The sequence below is a fragment of the Typopeltis vanoorti genome, chromosome 10 (assembly GCF_054136105.1).
Source record: "Typopeltis vanoorti isolate ZY-2024b chromosome 10, IOZ_Tvanoo_1.0, whole genome shotgun sequence".
In the NCBI taxonomy this organism is placed as follows: domain Eukaryota; kingdom Metazoa; phylum Arthropoda; class Arachnida; order Uropygi; family Thelyphonidae; genus Typopeltis; species Typopeltis vanoorti.
Genome location: NC_143558.1, coordinates 55345041 through 55357299, shown reverse-complemented (window position 1 = coordinate 55357299; position 12259 = coordinate 55345041). Strand labels below are relative to the sequence as shown.

Here is a 12259-nt window from a genome sequence, read left to right as displayed (position 1 = left end):
ATAATTGAACTCACTGCTCCTCTATCTTGGTCAAAAACGTATACAGACCATGCAATGTTTATTGTCCATGTTAAGCCTAATACTATTATGTAAGATCATTTGAAATTATGATTCGCGAACAATCCGACTACCTGATGAGAAAAAACTAGATGTTTTAGCTTTCTCTAATGCCTGTGACAACTGTAAATAGCAGAAATAAAATGTGTTTGACTACTTGTAGCTAAAAGCTGGAAATAAACCTCGAGAGAATTCTTATTATATAGTTTATCTTTTGTTGTCATGTTCGTCATAGTTTGCTGTAATTTAGCCACGCATTCCTCTACTTAAGTGCACTTTGTGATGCAATAACCATAACCCGACGTAAGGTAGTTTGTTTCCTAGGGCGCCATCGTGAGTGAGAGATGTGCTAACATAAAAATAACAGAAGCCATTGTTTTAATGCTATGGAAGATTAGACCCACAACTGCAAACGGACGCGGCTCAAACAATGATTTAAAAAAAGAAAGGCAAAACTACATGTCACGGTATCATGCGGCAATTTGGTATTGTTAAGAAGATGCGAAAAGTCATTTGTAGCTTGGGCTATGAGCCTGGTTCCCATCGGCTTTAATCTATCCTGAGATAGGACAGGTCCATTTTCTTCACGGACCATTACACTGGTTACCTACTGCTAGTATTTCCCACGTGGCCACTCACCAGGGGGATGCTAAGCGAATGAAAATAGAAGGTGATGGCTCCTGGTGTGTGTGTGTGTGTGTTGAAACTATTTGTTCCAATGAAAGCCAACATTCAAGATATCAGCTCTTTTCGACGAAATGCCTTTAGATTAATTAATTAATAACACAAATGCTATACAATGTTAGATTATTTTTATGATATCAGGTTACTTACTCTATGATGGGTTGAAGGTTGGGAAGAAGGAAAGTATTAACTTTTTAAGATTTTAGCAGCAGGTTAACATTTTAACTTAGCAATTTCTCTATGGTATTACTGTTAACTAACCTCTTAGTTCTTCATAAAAATGATAAAAATACAGAATTATTAGCATTTTTCAGATCTTTCGTGCTTTATTGTGTGAAGATATCGGAATGTGATTTCCCTCCCAACAGATTAAATATCTGGGATTTCAATAATAATAAAAAAAAAGCTTATAAACTCAGTGAGGTGTATAAGCTTGACTAGAAGATGTCACAACCATCCCTGTATTCAGCTGAATTTTATGACGATGTATTCTCATAAATACACGATCATTTTAACTCCACGTGTAATATGTAACTGGAGCTTGTTTGTTATCCAATTTGTGTCAAAAATTAAATCAAATAAATAAATAAAATGACACGTAATGACTGCATTTTTTTTTGAATTACCGGACACATTCGAAATACAGAAATAAAAAAATAAATTATGTTCAAGCATAGTCTACTTAATTTCTGTAATGAAACGAAGTTATACAAAATTTGATAGTCAATGATCCATATTTGTAGGATTAGATAAAGAATGTGGGTCGTTTCGAGCAACGAGTGTATGGCTCATCAGAAGTTGGCAACTTTTACTTAATGTTTTTATGATTTTCTTTCTTTGTCATTTTTTATTATATTACAAATCTTTAGTTCATATCAACTTTTATATGATCTAAAGATATTAGCCAATGCTTGCCAAGGATCCTTAACTCAGTCTATTCATCATTTAAAAAAAAAAAAAAAAAAGGTTTTCTAGTTCAGTAGTGCTTGACGAAGTGATTTTTTTTTTCACGCTGTTACTTAAATTCCCGATAACGCATCGGAACTTATTTTAATGGTAAAATTAGCCACTGCGTCCTACCAACCCGAATGTCAAATCTGAGTATTTTTTTTCCTTAGAATTTTGAAGGTTGGCAAAAAAAAGAAAAAAAGTTTTTATTAAGAATAATGACAAAAAAGATACCCTTTAAAGAATATTTTTTGTTCTCCATGATCGATTGAAAAAAAAAACACTCCTTAAGGCAAACATACTCGTACTTTAAACCCAAAACTCTTGAAAAATTGACCCTGAGGGAGAGGGTAAAGAATGGAAATTCTGGAGTAATACTTAGTCATCTTTCGATAGTCAAATAAGAGGCTATGAAAAAAAAAAACAAAAAAAAAACCAAGGGATGGAATAATATTCCCTCTGTACCCTCAAACATCCACTAAGTGGAAGTCGCATGACATTTAAGTGTGCGTCTGTGCATGTAATTTTTTTTTTTTTTTGCACTGAAGCATATTCCCAAGTATTTAGCCAGATATCCGCTTAGTTGACCGATCCCAGTAAAAACAGCGAATTTTCTACAAAGAAACTCTACTAATTTGCACAGAAACAAAACAGACGTTCGCCTCCCTATATGAGATATTTAAATTTTAAAATACATTCCTCAGTAAAACTCTTCGAGACCTTCCTATGATTACCCTCTTCCAAACGGGTCCCCAATTTAAATTAACAAACGAACGACACCCGTGGAGTACGCATTAGCGGGAAGTGGTTCTAAAGGAAAACCATAAAAGTTCGACGTATTGACTAAAAGTGAAACGGTGACAAAAATATTGACTGAAAGCTTTCTTCGCAGAGTAGTCTGGAATCGAGTTCTGTCAGTAGATCTACAGCACAGAGACCAATTGAGACAATGCTTTATCAGCAGGCTTTAGGAGCGTAGTGCGTGCTATTGATCTTGGTCGATATGGAGGAACATTCAGTCCAGCGACATCGCACTTAGAGTGAGTGAATGAGAGAGAGAGAGAGAGGGGGGGGGAGGAAAGAGAGAGAACTGCAGTCAGCACAGATGAGTTTTTTTTTTTTTTAAGAAACTGTAAAAGGAAACACTTTAAATTATCAAATGAGAAGCGATTTGGAGGAAGTACTCATTTTGTGACAAAAAAAAAAAAAAAAAATTCCACCCCTAAGCATAGAAGCATATTTTTTTGACTCCCACCTACGCAACATTGTAAACTCATACTACATAAGTGGACTAAGAATTTTTTTTTTTTATTAATTTCATATTTTTTATACTTTTATTTCTTTTTACGTGATCCGGAACTACCCTAGAGACCAAACACAAGGATTTATTTGAAAACAAAATCGCATCATCACCTGACATGTCCGCATACACCTTTGACCTCCGATAACCACAGACAAAAATCTCCAAACTTCCTGACACCTCGTTAACTGCAAACAACGTGAGAATACGAAACAGCAACGCTTTGCCAATCTAGCTTTAAAGTGCGTTAAAACAACTCTTCCGTATTTCCGTTCAAATAGAAGGAAAGGGGCCTTTGGAGTAGTTCACAAGGTCAGCCGATAAACCAAAGCTAACCACCTCCCATTTCGAGGTGCGGTTGGTTGTGCTTGCCGTCCTTATGCGCCTTCGAATATCCCCTTAAGAGCCAAAGACAATAATAAAATTTAAAAAAAAAAAAAAAAAGGTCGTAAATCCAATGGAATTTCATTCGTCTTGATGGGAGTTGTGATAATGAGCAATTTCCTTAAGTGAGACCCCTTTTCGGTCTATTTTGTCTGCTGGAGCTGTCAGGACTTAGCAGACAGCGAGATTAATCACTGACGGGTGTGTCTGTGCCAGACATGAGCAGCATTGGTAATACGACACTAACCGTTCACAATGAAACCTGTTCGCTAATCCTTGACATCAGGTGAAAGGTAGAATTAGTATTGCATGAAATCCTTCAGCGAAGAATTTAAGTAGTAATCGTGGACAGTAGGAGGATAAAGAAAAATTCGTTGAGAGATAGGTAGGAGAAGGCTAGTAATGTTTGCCTACGCGCGCTCGCTGTCTTATCACTGGTTTGCTAACATTAAATAGAAAACCTTATCTGGATTTGTACGCGTAAGTAGGGCTCAGCTACTTCTCCTTCACCATAAAATCACTTGCCAGATGTTGACTTAATTATTATACAACATTCTGAGCGCAGATAATACATCGCAATCGCAAGCCCAAAATATACATCCATTAATGCCTTTAAGGCATGTACAGCATTTGCTGTGTATAAATGCATTACCCTGTACAAAACATCGCGGCAAAGATACCACAGCATATTATTTATACAAAAAACAATTCGTTACCATGGAAATCCTAAAAAGGACTGGTCGAGTAATCTACCTACAAACACAATGCTACGGTCATATTTCTAATATTGTGTTGTGATATGATATACTTAAAGGTGTATGCTATATTTTTAGAATACTAAAAAAATACTTTAAAATGTTAAATTAAAAATTTAATTAATATAAAATTTACAGTAATTTCTTAAATAAATAAAATTGATAAACGGTGCAAAAGTAGTATACATGACGCTAGTTTTAATATAGATCCTTTGAGCTATTAGCAACTTCCACAATCACTGCTGGAAAGTTTTCTAGTTTTAACTTTATATTAATCTTTTTTTTTCTTTTTTTTTACCCCATCAAACGAATTCTTTTCACTCTGTGCCACGTAATTTGATACTCATGTTTTGTTTATTGTCATTCGTTAAAAAAAAGTTGCATTTTCTTCCACGGTTATAGCCATGTGCACCCTTCTGCCTACAGAATTATAGATAAGAATCTCATAATGACGTGGATCTATTTTTGTTTTGAGTCCCGGAGCATTGCTCCAACCACTTCCTCGCGGGAACTAAAAGCAAATATATTGCAAGCGAACCTTTAAGTACTTGAAAACTTAAATCTGTTTTTATGCAGTCCTTTTTTTTTTCTTTTCATCGCCTACTGGTCCCCGCATCTAAATACAATAAAAACGTATATTGTACCAAACAATGGAAATCCCACCGATGCATGCACCAATATGAAACTTTATATTCGTGCATGCATAAATGTCATTTCCATTGTTTGGTACAATACTATTATGGAAAGTATGAAAGTACACGTATATCTTTACTCTGCGTGGGCGCCCATATCTTTTTATAAGCTAGCGTTTTCATTCTTTTAATGTATTCGCGTGCCTGAGAAGGTCGTAAAATTCTAATTGCGCCCCTCCCAAATGTTATAAAATCCTATATGTGCTCTCTTTTACTCCGAATAATTTTTCGCAAATAACAGGATACCGAACATCAGGATTTAATTGCTGATTTGTAACCATTTAGGTTTGAAGATAGGACTTTATATTTAACGACAATTGTTTACAAAGCTTTTTTTTTTTTTTTAAGTTTGACCTTTTCTCAGCAACAGCCTATGACAGATCCAGCGAGTGGATCACCAACTAAAATCCGATTTTTTTTTTATTTACTGAATTTTCAGTAAATAAAAAATATGGTTTCAGAATTACACCGCAAATTAAAAAAAGGGAGTGAATTACATTAAAAATATAAATAAATAAAAATCTAAGTAGTATTTGTCACTTCACTTCTTGGCTTAAAAGCTTTAAATTTTACTATTATCAGTGTGGGGAAGAATGAGCGAACAGTAGGAAAATACATTAAGGAAAAAAAAAAAAAAAGAACACAAGTAACTGCTAAAATAATAATCATTTACTGTTTTAATTAAGACCAGATCGTAACTAGACCACTGCAAAAGAACTGAACGACTAGGGAAAACCATCATACATCAATGAAATACATCAATAGAAGTTCTATTATTAAATTAATATTAATATTAATGAAATTATTCTTTAGAGAATTTTATTATAAATCCTTTAACATTATAAAAGTTTGGTGTAAATTATTAATTAATTAACTCTTTGGGTTTTTTTTAAAAAAAAATCATAAATTAAATCTTTTCTTCTTACTTATTTTTATTTTTTGCAAACTTTTTATATATATATATATTTAATGAAATATTCAAATATGAGAAATGAAGCCACTGTTCAGCCAAAACAAAATGAACAAAAAAGTTACTGCAGGTATATTAAATTCTTTCTTTCATGCTTACACGTATATTAAATTCAGTCTTTTCAAGGTATGGAGTTAAACTGCAAACATTAAAAATGTAGAAATTTAACTTTGCTTCTTTAAATTCCAGAATATCGTTAATCCTTTCTGTTCAAATGACAACTTCCTTGATGATTTTATTATTTGTATTCAAATAAACAAGAGAGAAACAAACTCATTCGTTGATTTGTTTTTAAAGCAATTGCATCAAATCCGCTAGCTGAACTCATTGGTTTAAAAAATAAAAAAAATATCCACAGCACGCGCCAATTCCAAACAATGTCAATTTCACGTTGCGCGAGTTTCACATGTCATATGCACGTGATCTGACTAGTAGCAGAAGTACAATAATAATAATAAAAAAACAAAAACAGCAACGGTACTTACAAACAACAGAAGGACAAAGACAATGAAGATCCATTATAATTACTACGATTCGCTTAGCCCTTCTTCAAGTAATAGTTATGACATGTTTTTCCTCCGTTACCAACACAACACGCACGCAAACAGAAGTTACTGCAACCATCCGCCACGCACACTCCACTGCTTGTTACCATATTGCAGCTATGGTTTTCCGCTTATCAAAGTAACCGCCTCTCTCAGCCATTTTAGTTGTATTAGTCCGCCAGTAGAAGTAAGTGCGTCTGAATAGCGATACCGAATATTGTTAAACGACGATTTAAATTAAAAACACTTAGGGATTAGTGGCAAGAATGATAATTAACGTATAAATTCGCTGTTTATTGTTTAATAAGGAGAAAATTGTTGGTATGCATTAGTATCATGGCGCGACCTACCCAAACCTACATGAAACTGGTGAAAGGAGAGCTTGTTAACCAGACGTCTTGCCCGCTAGCGGTTTGTAACAGGGACGCCACGGAAAACATACGGAAAGCGTGCTCAGTTACTGGCTAATTCATGAGGGAATGTCAACGGCCTTTGTTGCTACGTCAAGAGGGAAAGTTACCTAATGGTCAGTTTAGCCCCAGACGCTCTATTTTTCCTTGAACACACTCCGGACTTGAGAATGCTTTTAATCTCCGCCAAGTGTGTGCTTATCAGGCGAACTCTACGGCAACACACAGTTTTCATCTACATAATATTTGCATAGATAATGTTAGGTAGACGATGTTGATAAGATTTAAATTAGTTCTCCCGTTCTCGACATTGGAGAAGCAGTGTCGCGCTTGTAATGGAAAATTGCCGATTTTTAAGCAGAAAAAAAAGAAAAAGAAAAAAGGATTGTAGATCTCCCAGGAATAATTTTGTGTATAGAATAACGCGTTCTTCTAAACGTCTATTTATTATCCGATAATAATGTGAAGATTGTTGACAACGTTGGAAATAAATTATTCAATGCAAAGGAGTTATTAATAAATTAATATAACAATAATCATCCTCATCGGAAAGCAGCGCCATCTATAGTCACTCCCTTTCAATACGTTTTCGGTATGTCATTCGCATAAAAAGCAAACAGAAGGGTGTAATATAATACAGAACCGTTAGGGGAACACTTGTCATGTTCCCCTTTCAGCCGTTCCTTAGGGGGGATTCGCTTAACAATGGCGGTCATTGAAAAAAAAAAGTATTTCAAAACCTCGCATACAATGACGCAATTAATTATCACTTTTTGGGGGGTTTAATTAAAAGATAGTATATTTGTACTGCTAACAATGCTAAAAATTGTGTTATTGTTAAGTCATAAATGTGATGACACAATCACTCTCCTTGTCCAAACGAGCGTCCCACCCAACTTTACTGTTCCGTTATTGTCAGTCTGATTTTTTTTTTTTTTTTTGAATCTGATCTCCCAATTATAGCGATATCTAAATGTATTAAGAATAATCCACAACATTTTAGCTTGAGTATATTTACATGCAAAATATATATATAAAATAAATAAAATTATTACTTTTTTTTTTTTTTTTTTAATAAAACCAATATGCTTCAGTTTCTACTGAAGGAGTTAGCCTCATATAGATGTCGCGAGGAAAAATCTCGCGATATCTATATGTCGCGAGGAAAAAGAGATAAAGTGACTAAAGGACACACGCTGGGAAGATATTATATTTCTATTAAATATATATATTATATTAAACATATATTTCTATTAAAACATAAATATTTCATAGAAACCTTTCACTTGTATGGACGAAATTTCTCATACATTTAAAATAAAACATTGAGCTAAAAGAACTGGGCGATGGACTGAGTCCTTGACTCTTTATCCAATCATCTGAAAAGAAAATCTGTGTGGATTGAGTGTTATTGAGCTAAAAATCTCTAATCATGGCTGGGTGACGGCAATAGCCGAGCCTCAGTTAAAACTTCATTGGCTACAGCATTGAGATTTGTTACCCTGGAAGTCCTAGTCCTTATAAGGACTGGCTTAAAGGGGCGAAGCAAGAATGCTTTTCATATTCCCCGTTATCTGTAGAGGACAGTGTAGGGATAAGGTTAATGAGCTATTAAAGCTCTAATCATGGCAGGAGGGTAACAGCAATAGCCGAGCCTCAGTTAGAACTTCATTAGCTACAGCATTGCTATCCATTACCCTCCAAGGGTATTGGATTGAATGAATCAATCACCGCATCTCCACCCTTGGAAGTCCTATCCTTATAAGGACTGGCTTAAAGGGGCGAAGCAAGAATGCTTTTCATATTCCCCGTTATCTGTACAGGACAGTGTAGGGATAAGGTGTTATTGAGCAATTATTAAAGCTCTGATCATGGCAGGAGGGTAACAGCAATAGCCGAGCCTCAGTTAGAACTTCATTGGCTACAGCATTGCCATCCATTACCCTCCAAGGGTATTGGATTGAATGAATCAATCACCGCATCTCACGGTCGATTGTTCTTGGAAGTCCTAAAAAGGACTTATCATTATAACAATTAACTATAACTAAATAAATAAAAGGTGTATTGAAAAATTGCAAATAATTGCTAATATCTTTAGAAAAATACTTAAATTTTAATATAATTGGAATTAAAATTTTATTTAAATTTATTTATTATAAATAATGAATCAATTTTAATTTTTTTAAAACGAGAAAATAATGCGTAGAATAATCCATACATAAGATTTTGTGATTTTTTACAATCTCTTTATGTACATTATTTAGTACTACACAAAAGAACAGGCTATAAAAAGGAATATAAAAAGTATGGAATTTTTTGTAGATATGAACGCTCCATTAATTTGAAAAAAATAAAAATAAAAAATTGGGATAAAAATCAGAAAACTTGTAACAAATAAATGGTTGTACTAATATTGGAATAAATGCGATATATCCAACGAAAACAAATAATCCAGGGAAAAATTTAGTAGAAGAACGTTACAAGCAACGAATAAATGAAACAGATAACCAGTGATGAACATTTGTACTTAGGGAAAAAGCCAAAAATAGATGAAAAAAAAAAAAAAAAACGAAAAAATGCCATTGGAAAACGCTTTGGCAAATTTTTTGATAAAATTCAATTAAATGGACGATTGAAAACTGTGCAGAGTGTTCCAGATGAAAATGAAATTCGAAGAATTATGCAGAAAAATCGATGTTACACTCGGACAAAAGACTCGGAGAATTATTGTACAAGACCACCAGTCCATTAAGAGTGTTTGCAATTACTTTATATAAAAAAATGCATTGTTTATCATAATAAATGATAAATGCAGCTTATTACCCTGAATGATACAGCATTAGCAGACGATATTATGACAATGAAAGAAATTTCTAAATAGAAAAAAATTCGACAAAAATGAAAACTACTTAACAAATAGTGGAATTTTGTTTTGAAATAAAACAATTCAGAGTGCCGAAAAAAAAAAAGAGAAAAGAAACAGAAATAAAAATAGCCATTAAGCTTTAAAAACTCGATAAAAAATAATAAAGTACTTTTACCTAAACATTCATACGTTATCAGATATTAATCCTATCAAGTTAATGCTAACCAACGACAGTCATCGATACCAAAATAGGACACAAAAGACAAGACTTAGTACGAAAATAAAAATCTCAGAAACAGACGCATATTATGAACCATCAATTCAAGGAGAAATAAAAGCCAACAAGAAGGATGGAAAGTGGGGATATTACGTAAATAAAGTATGTACGTCAATTAAGGAATGTCGTGAGACAAGTTTTATTTCCAGTAGGAGCAGCGATACTACACATACGTAAGATTTTTTCGTATTAACAAATTATGCAGCTGTCTGTACTTATCCTTAAGAGTATTTTAAGACAATTCGAAGTAAAATTTATTTTTTTTCTGCTTAACAAGGTTGTTTCTCGACTGAGATTTTTACGTCGCGTTCTGTTACTAATGTTTGTTTTGCTTCTAATGTGATCCTGCCTGCCAACAGAATTATTTTCAAAGAAATGCCATCGGGAAAGCCTCGTGAGATATTTTGCGAAAGCAGATTTCCCCATCACTTATCTTGCTAGGGGATTTTCGTCTGCTACTCTGTGTGTGTGTGTGTGTGTGTGCGTGCGCGCAATGCTGTCATTATTTGATTCTCTGTCGTGCCATGCCCAAGACGATTGCACGTAAACATTTTATGCAGAATAAAACAAAAGAAAATGCATTTAGGGCTTCGTATCTTAAGAGGAGGGATGTCTTAATATTAAGTAGCCGTATGTTGATTCGATTTTCGTTTTCTTTCGTTCGCTTTTTCCCAGAGATGGATTTTCATCCGTGAGACGCAAAACACATTTACGCATCTCCTTCTTCAGCATCCGTTATCACATCCCGGTGATTTACGACCGGAGTTGAAATTAAAGGTCGTGGGGTTAGAGAAGTTCAACTTTTTTTTTTTTTTTTTTGCATGCCTCCGTTTACTTCAACAGTTGGGTATGTTTTAATTTCTTAATGCTAATGGTGTGCGATTTTGATGAAGTGAATTACTGCATTCATTCTATCGTACTTAATATAACTCCAACAGAAAAATAATTCGTATTTCTGTTATTGTACGTTAAATTCTGAATTTTCATTTAGATGTCTGGATGTACAACTCCTTATACCTCCCATTTTTCCTACTATAATGAAGAAAGGAAATGTACGCCAAGTATTAATTAATCATTAATCTATTACTGAGCGTAATTGCCAAGTTCTTCCAGGTTTGGCTTTCTCCGAAATCCCAATTGCTTTGTTCTTCTTCTTCTTCTTCTTTTGTGTTTGTGTTATTACAAATGATCTTAATACTCTGAAAACATTTATTATAAAAAGAGAGAAAAAAAAAGATGAAATACTCATAGAAATTTATATCATTCCAGCAAAAAAAAAAAAAGAAAAGTTTCTGATGCGTCCGCAAGAGTTGAGCTCACTCCAACATAGTCTACCAGATATGCTTCTTTGCTATTAAATCGCCATTGCACTTACATAACACAATATCTGGTAGACTAAGTTGGACTCTTGCGGACGCATCGAAAACTAAGTTTTGTTTTCTTTTATTAATTCAGAATTGCAAATGTCATTGTGGTTTCCATGAAAAAATTAATGGTACGCCATCATCTATACTTTGTTTAAATTTGATAAAAGGAGTTTAAGTAGCTTTTCTTTATAAAGAAAGGTTGCTAAAGCAAAGATGAATTCTAGATTGCCTTCAGTAAACAAACAGATTGTACACAGTTTTTAAGGTATTATTCAAAAAGAAGTGCATGATCACGTGTGTGCAGGATGCTAAAATTGCAGAACATACATATAATCTGAGAAATGCCACGGAAAGTCTTACAAGAGAGATTAAAAATAAATAAATAAAAAGAATAAATAAATAGAATAAAAAACAAACAAAAAAAAAAACGAACAAATAAATTAATAAAAAAAATTAAATAATTAAACCTTGTTGACATTTAGCATTAGTCGAATAGAACTTGACGAGGTTCAAGTCCAAAAGGTAACTTTATTTTTAAGAAACCTACTTTGGTACTCTCAGTGAATGATACTGTAATTCAAAGATGCAGTTTCCAAGAGTAAAAGAGGGGAGAGCTACGGAAGCTCTTTTTTTTTTTTTTTCACGAAAATTATCTACCCGACATCTTCATGTTGTTTATAAACAGCTCTGCTATGGCGCTTATCAATAACACATTTGAAATATGCATTCGTAGTCTCAAAATATTTCATTAATATGAAATATTGTTCGTATTTAATCCGTAATGAAAAATAAATTAGCAATAATTAGAATTCGTCAGAAATATATTTCGACAATTCCTCTTTGTACTAAACCTTTTTGCTACTAAATAAAAACAAATTATTAAATCAATAAAATAATAATAAAAATAAATAATAATAATAATATAGTTAAAAATAAACTTAAATAAAAAATAAATTATTTCAACCCTCCCATCTCGAAAATGTGGGAGACTTCACCTTGTAAGG

At 33.4% G+C, this 12259-nt stretch overlaps 1 protein-coding gene across 1 annotated transcript in view; it reads right to left on the bottom strand.

Moving 5' to 3' along the window:
* The window catches only part of LOC150102426 (inactive tyrosine-protein kinase 7-like), a 188232-nt gene extending 181826 nt beyond the window's left edge, over positions 1-6406 (bottom strand). The window contains exon 1 of the mRNA XM_090398809.1: positions 6276-6406. Coding sequence (XP_090254935.1) covers positions 6276-6309 — 34 coding nt within the window. The 5' untranslated portion in view covers positions 6310-6406. The remainder of the gene's footprint in view (positions 1-6275) is intronic.
* Between the last annotated feature and the right edge of the window lie 5853 nt (positions 6407-12259).